The sequence below is a fragment of the Erinaceus europaeus genome, chromosome 7 (genome assembly GCF_950295315.1).
Source record: "Erinaceus europaeus chromosome 7, mEriEur2.1, whole genome shotgun sequence".
NCBI classification, from domain to species: Eukaryota; Metazoa; Chordata; class Mammalia; order Eulipotyphla; family Erinaceidae; genus Erinaceus; species Erinaceus europaeus.
This window is the reverse complement of record NC_080168.1, coordinates 93802685-93819092: the sequence shown is the minus strand read 5'-3', so window position 1 is coordinate 93819092 and position 16408 is coordinate 93802685. Positions and strand designations below refer to the sequence as shown.

The 16408-nt window shown below is 36.3% G+C and overlaps 1 protein-coding gene across 3 annotated transcripts in view; it reads right to left on the bottom strand.

Annotated features, from left to right (window-relative positions):
- The window catches only part of PTPRR (protein tyrosine phosphatase receptor type R), a 302321-nt gene that overhangs the window by 47761 nt on the left and 238152 nt on the right, over nt 1-16408 (bottom strand). For all 3 annotated transcript variants that reach the window (XM_007530107.2, XM_007530111.3, XM_060194938.1), the window contains 2 exons: nt 10714-10900; nt 7822-7906 (listed from right to left, as the gene is read on the bottom strand). In XM_007530107.2, coding sequence (XP_007530169.1) covers nt 7822-7906; nt 10714-10900 — 272 coding nt within the window. The remainder of the gene's footprint in view (nt 1-7821; nt 7907-10713; nt 10901-16408) is intronic.

Genomic DNA, 16408 nt, shown 5'->3' with positions numbered 1-16408 from the left:
ATTTAATTTTTCTATAGTTGCAGAGAACACCAGTAACTTCTATATAATACGCCTGCTAACTTTGATATTAATTGCTTAACAAGTGTTAATGTTTGCCAGGGGTGTGAAAGTGTGTCTGTCTTCTGACTCATGTGCTTATTGAGAAATACTGGGACTCATCTTCACCCTTGATGCCGACACAAGTCTTGCCTATGTACGCCCAAGATGATGATGGTTGTAGTGATCAGCCTCTGGGATTGTAGAAAGTGACATTCTGGGGATGATGACATAACCAGAGAGAACATATTTGATGTGAAGCAAGGTAAAGCTCTACTCCTAGCCTATTATTTGAGAGAGAAATTGAATTCTAACTCAATTGCTACTTTTGGTTGTATTTAACAATATCAGACAAGAAATTTAAAAAAGGAGGGGGAGAGCTGGGTGGTGGTGCACTTGGTTGAGTGCACATATTACAATGCACAAGGACCCAGGTTCAAGCCTCTAGTCCCCACCAGCAGTGCTGCAGGTGTCTCTCTGTCTCTCTCCCTGTCTCCCCCTTCCTCTCAATTTCTGGCTATCTCTATCAAATAAAAATAAAAAAAAAATAGTATCAATTTTTTTTGGAGGACAGGAAGGTATGACATTTTCAAGTATCCATACTATCCAGGGAAGTCTGAAATAGAACAAATATCAGAGGACCAGGTGGTGTGCACAATACTGTGTGCAAGGACCTGAGTTCAACCCCTCTTATATCTAACTTCAAGGAAAATTCATGATAGGTAAAGCAGGGCTGCAGGAGTCTCTCTTTTCCTTTCCATATCTTCCCCTTGCCTCTCAATTTCTCTGTCTCTATCCAAAAAAAGAAGGGAAAAAACAGCCTCAGCCTCAGCCTCAGGGAGCAGGCATCAAGTCCCAGAAATAATCATAGTGGATATATATGAAATAGAGCATATGTGTTCTGCTTACTGAGGTTTTGTGCATATTCAGAAGTCACATCTATTTTTATTTTAATATTTATTTAGTTGAGACAGAGAGAAATTGAGAAGGGAAGGGGATATAGAAAGCAAAAGAAACAGGGAGAGGGGAGTTGGACGGTAGCACAGCGGATTCAGCGCAGGTAGCACAAAGCTCAAGGACCTATGAAAGGATTGTGGTTCAAGCCCCAGCTCCCCACCTGCAGGGGAGTCGCTTCACAGGCGGTGAAGCGGGTCTGCAGGTGTCTATCTTTCTCTCCCTCTCTCTGTCTTCCCCTCCTCTCTCCATTTCTCTTTGTCCTATGCAACAACAATGACATCAATAACAAAACAATAATAACTACAACCATAAGCCAAGGGCAACAAAAGGGAATAAATAAATATTTTTACAAAATTACAAAAAAATAGAAAAGAAACAGGGAGAGGCACCTGTAGCCCTGCTTCACCATTCGTGAAGCTTTTCCCCCACAGGTGGGACCCAGGTACTTGAACCTGAGTCCTCGCACACTGAAATGTGTGTGCTTAATCAGGTGCACCACTGCCTGGCCCCAAGTATCAGAGTTTACAATTCCAATCAGCATCAAGACCATAAAGGATAGGGTAGGGGAGATAGCATAATAGTTACGCAAAAAGACTCTCAAGCTTGAGGTTCTGAGGTCCCAGGTTCAATACCCTCCACCACGTAAGACAGGGCTGAACACTGCTCTGGTTAAAAAAAAAAATCCATAGAGGCTAAATATGCAAACAGAACAAAAGGAATTCCTCTTAGTCTAAAGCCTTTTGGCCCCTAGCATTGTCATCAGAAGATGTACAGGAATTAGATTATCCTGGACAGCCCTAGCTGGCCACTATACCCATATCTTCGTCCCTGTCCTACAATAAACATTTGATCTGTTACAAATCTCCTCTTGTTATTATTGGCTACTCTAGTGGACAGTGCAAATCTATAGGATTAAATCCAAGTTCTTTACTTAACCACCAGCAGGTCTCCGTTTTCCCCATAGCCACACCAATAATCACTTTTTTACTTGTACCAAATGCTCTAATCACATAGCATATGGCACTGTCCCAAACACCCCACAATTCTTGCAGAATCTGCCTTTGCTCCTATTATTCCCCTGGCTTCTCCTCCTGGTAAAGTCTTCTGCTTTAAGGGAGACATAGTTCAAGAAGTACATTTTTTTTTCTGAAGTCCTTTCTATCCTTCACAGGTAGAGTTGTGTATTCTTTGTATTCCCTGAATTTTGTTCTTGTAGGTACTATCTTGACTAAAAATACACTGAAATTTATGCCTGCCTTTCTTTGATGGTTTGTAGTAAGATCCTTGGGAATAAAGGCTATATTTGATGTCTGTGTTGCTTGTTATCTCTATTTAGTATATGGCTCCGGATAGTAATGTTAGAACTAATTTCTATTAGAAAAAGTTAAAAACAATGGTTTGACATTGTAGATTCCCCTTCCTCCTTCTTGGTTTTAGCCTCACAACCTGTTGGCTGAATTAATGATAGTTTTTGGCATATGGATTATGTTCCAAACACTTAAAATATTAAATTTGTAAACATAACTTAAGAACATGGCAAGACACTAAATTTGTAAACGCAAATAGGACTTCTTAATCTTATCTAAGTAGTTCAACGTTTGTTTAAATATATTCATTGGCTGCATGGAAGAAATATATATGCATAGCATTTTTCACTATGATCCACTGTTGTGCAAATGATCTTATATTGATATATAAGCATTTCCCCTACACTTTTCTTTTTTTATTCCCTTTTGTTGTCCTTGTTTTTTTTTTTTTTTTTCCTCCAGGGTTATTGCTGGGCTCCGTGCCTGCACCATGAATCCACCGCTCCTGGAGGCCATTTTTCCCCCTTTTTGTTGCCCTAGTTGTTGCAGCCTCGTTGCCGTTATTATTGCCATTGTTGACGTTGCTTTGTTGTTGGATAGGACAGAGAGAAATGGAGAGAGGAGGGGAAGACAGAGAAAGAGGGGGGGAGAAAGATAGACACCTGCAGACCTGCTTCACCGCCTGTGAAGCGACTCCCCTGCAGGTGGGGAGCCGGGGCTCAAACCGGGATGCTGGTCCCTGCGCTTTGCGCCACGTGCGCTTAACCCACTGCCCCACCGCCCGACCCCCCCTTGTTTTTTTTTTTTATTGTTGTAGTTATTATTGATGTCATTGTTGTTGGATAGCACAGAGAGAAATGGAGAGAGGAGGGGGAGACAGAGCGGGGGGAGAGAAAGACACCTGCAGACCTGCTTCACCGCCTATGAAGCAACTCCCCTGTAGGTGGGAAGACAGGGGCTTGAACCGGGATCCTTATGCCAGTCCTTGCGCTTCACGCCATGTGTGCTTAACCCGCTACGCTACCGCCCGACTCCCCCTACACTTTTGTGATTTAGGACACAGAAATGTTTTATTTCTATTATGTTTACATTGCAAAATAATTTTGAATTTGACCTTAGTACCATTTATTTAATCTACCATTTATTGTTCTGAATCAAGTTGGCACTGTTCTTAGAGAAACAATTATTACATAATGGGTTCTTGGCCACACATATTTCTGCTGCAAAACATCCACAAACTTACATAACCTTACTAGTGTGTACAAGTTGGCAAGCTTTTAAATTTAATAATTAATTATTGGTTAAAATATTTTTAAAAAACCATGCTACTTGCAACCTTAATCATTTATGCTAATTTTTGTTTTACACTATGCTTCAACTTATTTTAGATTACTGTCCCCAAACAGCTTTGTGGGGCTGGGTGGTGGTGCACTTGGCTGAGTGCACTTTACAATGCTCATGAACCCAGGTTCAAGGCCCTGGTCCCACCTGCAGGGGGAAAGCTTTGCAAGTGGTGAAGCTGTGTTGAAGGTGTCTCTCTGATCCTCTCCCTCTCTACTGACCCCCTTCTATTTCTGGCTGTCTCTATTCAGTAAATAAAGAAATAAATATATTTTTTAAAAAAATAACAGCTTTGTTTATCCATCCTAGTCTTTTCTTATTTTTATCAACCAATGGAGTGACGTTTCCAAGCTATATTTACTGAATTATATTTGGTGCAACAGAGGGTGGGTGGGGTATTCAAGCCACAGACATTTTCAATAGAAAATCCATCATATGCAACATCAGTTGTCCACACAGGTGCCCTGGTTCAAATGACCCACCCAGTTCTGGGAATGGAAAAGCTGACACAGGACTGTGAAGCAGTTGTCTGATATCATCTGGGCAGGAAATAGAAAAGGTTGAACTTTTAAATAATCCCACAAATTTCCCAATCCTTCTAAGAGTCAATGGGTAAATATAATACTTGCAATGGGTATATATATCCTAATGCTTTACATTTGGTAAATGTTAAATTAAAAAAAATCATTGTCGGGAGAGAGAACACCAGTTCTAACCCACATCACTCTCAGTCAGCTGTAGTTGACAAGTCATTCAACAATGTCTATATTGTTGGGTATAGATATTTAATCATATAAAATATATTTATATTTTCATTATATTTATATATACATATGATTAAATACATTTAATCATGACTAAAATCTATTTTAGTGAACTTTATATTCTCTGGCACATGTAGTGCTGAGGATCAAACTAGGAACTTTAGGCATGAGAGTCTGATACTTTACCCATTGAGCCACCTCCCTGGCTACTATTTTAGTGGATTTTAATAGTATGTTTCCAACTCCAAGAATAAAGGGAAGTCCAAAGACACCATTACTAGTAACAGTTACAGCTACCATCAGTATGGAGAATTTAATGTCTTATGAGGGAATTAATGTACTGAAATATGAATACTATTTTAGTGCTGTTAGTTTTTAAAATACTTTATGGATTGCTCCAGCTTTCCAGAGTTATTATCTGAGATATCTGAGTTATTATCTGAGTGTTTTTGTCCAAACTCCAATTATATCTGTTTGTATAGTGATTGAAAATATTGCTTCCCCTCTAAAGAATTTTTGCCATTTAAAGTTGTGTTACTCAGTCCTATTTATATTTCTGCATCACTTGGGCAACTGCTCTAGTTTTGTTTTTTTATTGTTATATTATTAAATTATATTGAACATAATTTCTCATTTACGGGTCTTTAATTAATGACATCCTCTCCCTTACAGAGTGTTCTTTATTCCTTTCTAGTTCCTGGCATCCAGGTCATTGCTTAATATTATTAAGCTTCTTGGAACTAAGTTTAGCTTTCTTAAAAAATACATTTATTTATTTATTTATTTATTTATTTGTACAGAGACAGACAGAAAGGGGGAAGTGGAGATAGGAAGAAAAACAGAGCCAACTGCAGTACTGCTTTACCATTTGTGAAGCTTCCCCCCTGCAGGTGGGGGTTGGGGGCTTGAACCTTCTTTGCACATGGTAGTATCTACACTACTCAGCTTGACTAACTTTAATTTTAACATAGTCTACTGCTGCATTTCTCAAAGTGAGGTGTTGGTATCATTTGCATAAGAATCACCTGGGCTTTTGTCAGAAGCGAAGACCCTCGAGCCCAGTAATAAATAAATCAATTTAGAAAGAATGCTTTGAATTTTCACAGAACTTTTATGATTACAATGCACCACGGTAGCAACATTATTGGGAATTAGTTCTCATACCATACAATTCATCAGTCTGCAGTGTGCGATCACTCAGTGTTTCTTTATTGAAGGAATGTTGGCTTACATAATTGTTATCATGAGAGAACATGTCTACATTTTCCCCAAGTTAGGTGTCAGTATATCTCACTGTCCCATAAACTAACCTCCTGTTCCATCAAAGGGATTTAGATCCTCAGCCTACCATAAACACAGAGGTTTTAATTGGATTTAAAGAGTTGTGCAGCCATCACCACAATAATTTTATAACATTTTCTTTATCCTCCAAATAAACTACATGCCATATAGCAGTATTTCCCATGCCTCCTGTAGCCGACTTCCCAAAATTCTAATATCCTTTCTTTATAGCCAGGTATAACTAAAATCATTTGGCCTTTATTAGCTAACTTTCATTAACTGCTCACAGCTCAGTCCCATCTGCAGCTGATGTCAAATCTGATTGCTAGGGATCATGTGAATTTCCCTTTCTTCCTCCAGGAAGCTCCTCCTCTTCATTTCCTGCTCCAATGAAATGCCCTGCCTTTGCTTGTCCCAGGACAATGGGTTTGTGAGATTTTGTTCTGTTCCTGCTTTGGCCAGTTCTAAATAAATCCTGCACACTCTCCCCCACTCCCTTAACCCCAATATAGGAACCACCATGCTTGACTTCAGTTACATGTTGATTGCCTGAGCTTAAGCTGGATTCTCTGATAACACTTAATAGTAAGAGTAATAGTAATTAGTAATACCACTAATGTATTAATAGTTTCTGTCTATATATATTTACCTGTCTAGACACTTCATATAAATGGAAGCATGCAATAATGAGGTCTTTTGTGATGGTTTCTTTCACTTACCACAATGTTTGCAGGCTAGACTGTATGGTAGTATGCATTAGCACTTCATTTATTTTATTGTGAGTAATATTCCATTGTGTGGATATTCTTGATTTTATGGGTACATTCATCAGTTCCTAAGTAACTGTACCATTGTACAACCCTACCAGTTATGTAAGAAGGGTCTAATTCTTCTGTGTCCTTGGTGAAGAACACAGAAACGAGTCTTTGTTATAGTCTTTTTTTGGTTGTAATCAGGTTAGTAAAAATGGCATCTCAGGGAAAAAGAAAAAAAAAAAGTGGCATCTCAGTGTGTCTTTGATCTCCCTGTGATGTTGAGAATATTTTCAACTGACCATCTGTGCATCTTCTATGGACAAGTGGATTTCCAAGTCCTTTGCCCATTTTTAAAATGAGTTATATTTTAATTACTGAGTTGTATAGGCTCTTTATATCATTTTTGATGGGTCCCTTATTAGGTGTATAATTTATAAATGTTTTCTCCCATTTTGAGTTGTCGTCTTTCCTTCATGGTGTCCACTGAAGGACACAGCTTTTAATTTTAATGAACTTTACCTTACCTGTCATTTTTCTTTTGCTACTTGTACTTTGGCGTCTTACCTAAGAAATCATTGACAAGTTTAAGGTAATAAAGGCTTACACTTCTTGTAAAAAGTATCGTATAAGGTGTCGGGTAGATAGCATTATGGTATTTCAGAAGACTTTCATGCCTGAGACTCTAGGCTCAATATCTGGCACCACCATAAGCTAGAGCTGAGCAGTGCTCTAGTAAAAATCAAAATAAAACAAACAAACAAAACAAAAACCAGCAATAAAGAAAAAAAGTAAAGGTGTCATAAAGAGTTCTAGTTCTCACATTTAGGTCTCTGGTCCATTTTTTATTCATTTTTAATTTGATGTGAAGCAAGATCCAAGTATCCAACTACTTCTCCTCTTCCTTTTTCTACCTCCTTCTCTTCTTTTTCTTCCTCTTCTTCTTCTCTACTACCACGACTTCTTTTTCTCTCTTCTTCCTCCTTCTTTTTTCCCCTTCCTTTTCCTCTTCTGCTCCTCCTCCTTCCCCTTTCCTTTCTTCTTTTGCATGTGGAGATATAGTTGTTTTAATACCAATTTTTGATGGTACCATCCCCAGTTGAATTATTTAATACCTCTGATAAACATGAATTGATCATCATTTGAAGCACAATAAACTTTTAACACCTGTGTCTACTGGAATTGTGAGCCCATCATTGTGAATCATGTAAGATAAAGTTGCTACACTCAGATCATCTTATTGATCGTTAATATTGATGTGTATTTGAAACTCCGAATTTTGAATGAACATGGATGTTGTGTGGATGGAAAACAGTGAAATAAGGGTAAATGGGGGAAAGGGTTATACTTTATAATGCAAATAATTTAAAATAAGAAACCTACTTGGCAAAATGGTTTTATAGCGGTTTTTAGTTCCATGTCGTGGAATGTCAATTTCTTTAGGATCCACAAAGTTCATTGGTATTTCCTGCAAAAATAAATTATATCAAATGAGTGTATCTAGTTCTGCCACAAAGAAAATCTTTGCAGGGGGCCATCTGATTCAGAGTGCTACTGGGACTTCAAAGTCACTTATAAAACAACAGATTACCACCTCTGGTTGACCAACACCCTTCCTTTTATAAACATATCAGCTGCATCCTGACAAGCTGACTCTAAGAAACACCTCTCTATGTTAGGAAGTTTTACTTTACATGTAGTTATAAAACCAACATATAAAACTTTGCTTAGGTTTTTTTAAGAGTTAGGTTCTGACTTAATTCTGGAAATAAATATATACAAACAAGAAGTTGAAATTTTGAAACAATGTATTACAACTCCTTCAAATCTTTATATTATTCCAATACTAAAAATTTCATTATGATGAATTCCCTTTGAATATCTGCTATCCCTTTCTTGGGGTACTTAAATTCTCTTTTACCAAATAGTAAATAAGAAGAACTTATTTTTTGGTTCTTGATTCAAAAGATGATGAAATGCTCTTTTGCAGTAGGGAATGCTTTATAATAGTACTTCTTTGTAGCTGTAAATGCAATATTTTTTTGTAAAGGGTATCCAAATGCTATTTTCTTCAATTCAATAAGATATAATGAGCATCTGTATTCAGCCAGAATTTGTTTTGTGTTTCAAGTCATTGGACAGAGAATAAGTTGAGCTGAAATGCATTTATGGAAATGCATTATCTCCAAAAGGTTAGCACCTGTATCTAACTAGGATAGAGAGTAAATCAACTTTTTTGAAAAGGGCCAAATACTTAGAGGGTGATACTAATAGTGATACTATTAGGTAAAATTCTGCAAATGAATGCCTAGGTAAAGCTAACATGAAAAAAATCACTATCTATAGATTACATAAAATAGTATTTATGTTATTAAATTTTCTGCAATAGTCAATAGAACTCAATGGTCTACTCATTGAAATTAAAGAAATTTTCTCTGAATTAATTAAAATAGTTTCAGTTTTCAACCAATCACAAATTAAAAGGAACCAGTTTATTTCATAAATTTGGGACTTGGTTTACAGAGAGAAGTCACTTATTTATTTTTTTAACAGTTGCTTTATTTTAGCTGTTTCTTATCATTTTTCTCTGTTCCAATATTGCAATGTCTCATGTCCAAAGAACCAGCGTAAAAAAAAAAAAGCTATGAATGCCCGGTAGAAAACACATATTCGTGGCTAGCAATTTCTAAATAAAGTCAATAAAATAGGTAATATCTTGATTCCACCCTTTTTGATGTTTTCTGACACAGGTTGACAATTTATCATCTTTCAACACCATCTGTCTTCTTAGTACTCCTGGTTGGCCTCATCATTCTATTCCAGGAAGTTGACTAGATTAGGACTCTTCTCACAGAACAAATAACTACTATCTGTAATTTTAGAAAAGAATACTGGGTGTGTCCTTAGACTTAGTATTGACTAGCCACATGATAGTTGACTGCTTCTTTCATCTCTTTAGGTTTCATTTTCTCCACAGATAAGAGGATGACAAATGATTCAATACAAAGTCCAGATTAAGAAAAATTGTATGTTTGTATTTTACTCTGGACACTTACTAATAATTGATAAGCCTAAGAGTAGATCTGAATCATTACTGGATCTTTCACCATATGGGTTGTTACACTATATGTGAATCAGGGGGCTGAATAGTGGTACACTGGGTTAAGCTCACATAGTACAAAGCACAAGCACAAATATGTGAACTGAATCCAGAATGATCAATTTATTATGCTCAATAGATATGGTTTAAGATGCACAACTAACAGAAAATGCAAGGTGATCTAAAGAAAAGGGATGTCTCCCCTGGTCAAAGATTAGATTTCTGAAGGCCTGATCTATATGGCTTTTGATAGAAATGTGTTTTATGCAACATGCTCTCACCACCAACTCTGGTAGGTCACAGTATTTTCAGCCCCTTCTTGGATTTATTTCCCATGCTCCTCACTTAGTTAAATCGCTCTTTATTTCAATAAAGAATCCAGCTAATAAATGAAAGCAGGGTATCATCCCCAACTCCTTCCATTTTCTTGAATTTCTGACCTAACCCTCCCTTCTTGTAATTTCCTATACTCCCTCTATTTGCACTGCTATTATCTTACATTAGATTACTATTAAACTTCTATAGGATTATTGCTAGATTTTCCCAAATATACCCTTTCTAATGATACCTACTTTACAGATAGAATGATCTTTTTCAAAGCATAAAATAAAGTCTTTGTTTAAGACTTAGAATTTTTTTGTTTGTGTGTGTGTGTTTAGTATATATACCTGAGGCTCAACTTTTATTCCTTTCTACAAAATCCCAATACTTCAACAAAACAGAATTATTAATTGACTGATTGTCATTGTTAGGGCTTCACCATCTGAGACTGATTTTTTTTTAAATTCAGATTGATAGATAACAGTATGTTCACTTCCTTCTGTGCAGTAGAGGTCAGGCTCAAACCTGGGTCTCTAACACATGGGAAAGCAGACAGCCTCCCAGGTGAGCTATCCTGTTGGCTTAAAATGAAACAATAAACTAGTCCTTCCTCCTGGAAATCCTCTTTTCTGCCTGAATTCTTTTTGTCACTTTGTCTGGCCAACTATTATGTACCCTGTTTTGAATTAGCCATCACATTCTAATTTCACTTCTTTCCAGTAGCTGATAAGATGGAGGCTGGGTCTAACATCACTGCATTAACCATTTGCTTTTTGTAAGTGACCTGAAGGCAGGGCAGTGGTATTTTCCAATGAAGTTCTAAGTTGCCAGTGAATAATAGACAGCGGGCTCACCATAAATTCACTTTGGAGTAAGTGTGAACTTGCCACGATGTCCCTCAGCTGTGACCTTGTCAGAATTCGGCTGGCTGACTGTAGATATTCCATGGCTACTTTATCCCGTGGTGTTGGTATAGCCACAAAGGGTTCAACATTCCCCAAGCTACTCATGTCCAGTGTTAGAGATACATTGGACCCTCGTCTACAATGGAGAAGAATGACATTAATATTACATACCACATGACTTATATAGATCATACAGATTGTTTTTATCTCTATATATAACTTTTACAGAATGAGAACTTCTATGATACCATAGTTGACTACAGAAACTTTCCATTATTTCTTTACAGGAAACAGTTTTACTATTAAAAATCTGAATCAAGGAAATGTGCTACCATCAATTAATGGACGTTTATTAGTAAAGTAAAAGGAGAAGTAATAATGGTAGGTGAAATATTTGGAACTCATTTGAGCTAAAAACTCAGACATGGAATAAACAAACTTTATTTTAATGCAAGTCTAAGAGACAATATATAAATCATATGGACACTTGGTATTTTTGGCATTACTTATGACATTTTTAGACACAAGAAGCTCAGAAATTTTTAAAAATTCTTTTTTAGGTAAAGCATCTTTTATTTAAAAATTTATTTTTTATCCCAACTATTGACATTGAAACATAACCTAAGATTTCAATAATGTATATATTTTTATTCAGAATGAATCCCTGAAGGATAGCTTTTATATCCTCTTTGTAAGTGTATATATTCATGTATATGTGTATGCTTGAATATGTATTTACTAAACTCAATGATAAACCTGTAATGGACTAGAAAAACTTTAGGCTTCACACTGAGTTGCAAGCTCTATTCCCCTTTCATCATTCCTCTCCTATTGTGGGGAGGACTGGTATTCTTACAATTCATACACGTCTCTATGATGGATAGAAGATATGAGTGCTTCTTACTACAACATTAACTGTGTGGAACCAGGAGTAAATATGAAATGTCTTGTGTAAGACTGAGGGTCAAAATTCAAGGCTATATTCACATGAACTGTTCAATTTAAAGGGATCTTAGATATGCCAGGTGATCAAATATGATGCTCCCCCTCCCAAAAAAAATGACAATCAGAGAAGAAGGAAAAAAAAATCAAGTAAAACAAATATGAAAAAAGATAATAAGAATAGATACTAAGATATGCAGATGATTTCCTTTAAATGGTATTTTTTGTGCCATAATCAGGACATCTTCAAATGACCAGAGTTTGATCTTAAACATTAGAAAATTACTAGAAATTATAACAACTAAAAACATATCAGGTCTTTCCTCTTATGAATCCGCCTCTGGTTGTAGATTTTTTTGTCTTTCTGTTGTATGATACATAATATTGCCATTTTGTTAATTTCTAAATGTGTGGTAATTGTACTTCTCATTCTTGCTTTAATGTTACAGTAATTTAAGTGTTTGCCAATTTATTTATTAATTTCTAGTAGGATACGTGGAAATCAGAGAATAGCTGGACTTGTAATTTTGAACTTTCTTTGAAATAAATACAATGATACATCTTTCAAAATAGATAATATTGTTTTTGTTTCTAGTTAGTTTGATTATGTATCTAGTGATACATCCATATATATATTTGGTGATATACATACTTATATATTACAAAATATATGAATATATTTTTCAATAGGATTTATTAGTACATATATGTAATTAATTTATGATATACCACTGTATTAGAAGTTAGTGAAATAAAGATGTAGATCTTCTACAAAATTATTTATTTTCTCATATTTCCATTTTTTAATCTTTCATATTGTGTTGTTGGAAAAGTCATGATGTATTTTAAAATATTTTTCTACACAAAAATGCATCATGACTTTTCCAGCAACCCAATAGTTCAATCCACTATACTATTTGAAGAGTTTTATATCTGTATCTTCACTGTAAATTTTGTCAATATTAAATATTTTCACCCTTTAATTATGTCTGGCCTTGCTTTTGAAAAAAGGATCTACTGGGAGTCAGACGGTAGCTCAGCGGGTTAAGCACAGGTGGAGCAAAGTGCAAGGACCGGCATAAAGATCCTGGGTCGAGCCCTTGTTCCCCACCTGCAGGAAGTCACTTCACAAGCCTTGTAGCAGGTCTGCAGGTGTCTGTCTTTTTCTCCCCTCTCCATCTTCCCCTCCTCTCTCCATTTCTCTCTGTCCTATCCAACAACAATGATATTAATAACAATATTAATATTAATAACAAGGGCAACAAAAAGGAATAAATAAATATATTTTAAAAGGATCTACTTTGAAAACATTAACACTGACATACTTTTTGTTATTTTTTCATGTCCTTTCTAGTTCATATTATTATTTTTAGTTGATTGGACCATGTATTAAAAATGTGTTCTGGGAGTTCCCGGAAGATGGCGGACTGAGAAGCTGCTAGTCGCTTGAGCTCTGACCATACCTTCTGGAAACGGTAGGATTTTCTACCTTTAGTAGGCCGGTCAATAAGGGGTCCTAGCGGTGACACCAAGGAGGTGACTATAACTTAATTTGGGTTAAGAAATAGAGTAGAAAAAAAGGGGGAAATTTTTTTTTCCATTTAATTATAAAGCACACCTCCTCCCCAACCCCACCCCCCCATAACCAGTCCCTGGGGACCAGCTCCCAGCAGGCTCCCTTGCTGAGCTTCTGTCTTTACCAAATTCCTGTCCCACCAGGGAGTATCATTCATTCTAAGTCTATACCCTTCTGAAACCTCTGGCTTTTTTTTCTTTCTAAGTAGCCAACCCCCCCCCCACCTCACCCCACATAGCTAATTAAATAATTAAAAATAAAAAATAAAAAAAAAATCTTTCCTTTCACCGCTCTTTTATGACTGTTCTTTTTCTTATCTTTTATTTTCTCTCTCTCTTTTTTTCTTCTTTTTTTTTCTCATTCTTGTCATCCTTTCTTCCTTAATCCTACAGCTTCCAAAGCCACAGGTCCCAGCCCCCACACCACCAAATAGTGTGCTTTTTTGAATTCACTGATACACATTTGGGAATTATTTTGGGGAAGAATTCTGACTCAGTGTGGACTTTCACTATGAGTGTCTCTGCTCAACTTCCCTTCCTCCTTTAGCCACCCCTAGAATATACAGTGGATAGTAGATTTGCATAACTGCCTATTTCAGCCGTCCTGGTCTAGTCCTGAGGGTTTTTTTTCTTTTCACTGCTCTTTAATTACAGCTCTTTTTCTTCTCTTTTCCCTTTTCTCACACTTGTCTCTTTTTTCTTTTTTTCTTTTTCTTTTTCTTTTTTTTTCTTTTTTCTTTTTCTTTTTTTTTTTTTTTAATCTTGTCATACACTTCTCCCTTCCTTCTTCTTTGCCTTTCTGAATTTTTGAATTATTTTGGGGAAGAAATCTGACTCAGAGTGGACTCTATATGTGTGTATCTCTGCTCTAGTTCCCTTTCCCCTCTTGTTACCCCTAGAATATACAGTGGATAGTAGATTTGCATAACTGTCTATTCTTGCTATCCCTTCTTTCTTTTCTCTTTCTTCTTCACTGGGATTTGGTTACTATTTTTTAATGGGCTGGAGAAATTGTTTGGCTAACTGATAGTGATTAAACTGCTTCAATACTTGCTTCAGTTTCTACTATAATTCCTGAGGTTGGTGAGTGCAATTGTCATAAAGGTATTTAGTACAGTGTTGCTTGTGCTCAAGACACAACAGCTGAGGAACAACAGAGCATAAAAAAAGAAACACATAAATAAAAAAAATGGGTAGATCAAAACAAATAAAACTGCTACCCCAATGAATGAAGACAAGAGCCCAGAAGAAACTACAAATCAGCCAGAAGTAACCATAGATAAGAAAAGTATGCAAGCAATAATAAACTTATTAATCACAGAAATGAAAACAACATTGGAGGAAAGGATTGGTAGTATTAGGGAAACAACAGTTGAGACCCCCAAGGAAAATACTGATTATCTTGAGGCAATTAGAGAACTGAAAGCTGAAATAGCTGTAATGAAGAAAGAAGCTGAGGCAAGGGAAAGGAGACTAACAGAAGCAGAAAACAGAATTAGTCAGATAGAGGATGAGTTAGAGAAAAATAAGAAAGAGGTGAAAGAGCTCAAAAAGAGATTGAGAGACACTGAAAACAACAACAGAGACATATGGGATGATCTCAAAAGAAGTAACATTCGCATAATTGGCCTGCCAGAGGAAGAAAGAGAGGAAGGGGAAGCAAACATTCTAGAGGAAATAATAGAAGAAAACTTCCCAGACCTGAATAACAGAAAGGACATCAAGATTCAAGAGGCCCAGAGAGTACCAAACAGAATCAACCCAGACCTGAAGACACCAAGACACATCACAGTCACAATGAGAAGAAGTAAGGATAAAGAAAGGATCCTAAAGGGTGCAAGAGAGAAACAAAAAGTCACATACAAGGGAAAACCCATAAGATTATCTGCAGACTTCTCCACTCAAACTCTAAAAGCCAGAAGGGAATGGCGAGATATCTATCGAGCCCTGAATGAAAAAGGGTTTCAACAAAGGATAATATATCCTGCTAGACTTTCATTCAAACTACATGGAGGGATCAAAACCTTCTTAGACAAACAACAGTTAAAGGAGGCAACCATCACCAAGCCGGCCCTGAAAGAGGTTCTAAAAGACCTCTTATAAACAAGAACATCACTATAATACTGGAAATATATCAGAGCAAACAAAAAAAAATTTTTTTGAAAAATTGCACTACAATACATTAAATCCATAATATCAATAAATGTCAATGGCTTAAACTCACCCATCAAAAGGCACAGTGTGGGGGGATGGATCAGAAAACATAATCCAACCATATGCTGCTTGCAAGAATCCCATCTGTCACAACAAGATAAACACAGACTTAAAGTGAAAGGATGGAAAACTATCATACAGGCTAACAGACCACAAAAAAGGGCAGGAACAGCCATTCTCATCTCAGACACGATAGATTTTAAATTAAATAAAGTAATAAAAAATAGGCAAGGACACTACATAATGATTAGAGGATCAATCATCCAAGAAGACTTAAAATCATTAACATCTATGCACCCAATGAGGGACCATCTAAATACGTCAAGCACTTACTGAAAGAATTTCAAAAATACATCAATAGTAATACAATAATAGTGGGAAACTTCAATACCCCACTCTCACACTTAGATCAACAAAGCAGAGAACCAACAAAGATACAAGAGAATTGAATGAAGAGATGGATAGACTAGACCTCTTGGACATTTTAAGAGTCCTCACCCCAAAAAACTGGAATACACCTTCTTTTCAAATCCACATAACACATACTCAAGGAAAGACCACATGTTAGGACACAAAGACAACATCAATAAATTCAAGAACATTGAAATCATCCCAAGTATCTTCTCAGACCACAGTGGAGTAAAACTAACATTTAACAACAAACAGACAATTATTAAAAGTCACAGAATTTGGAAACTAAACAACATACTGCTTAAGAACCACTGGGTCAGAGAGACACTCAAGCAGGAAATTCAAATGTTTCTGGAAACAAATGAAAATGAAGACACAACCTATCAAAACATTTGGGACACAGCTAAAGCAGTACTGAGAGGGAAATTTATAGCCATACAATCACATATTAAACACCAAGAAGAAGCTCAAATGAACGACCATACTGCACACCTCAAGGATT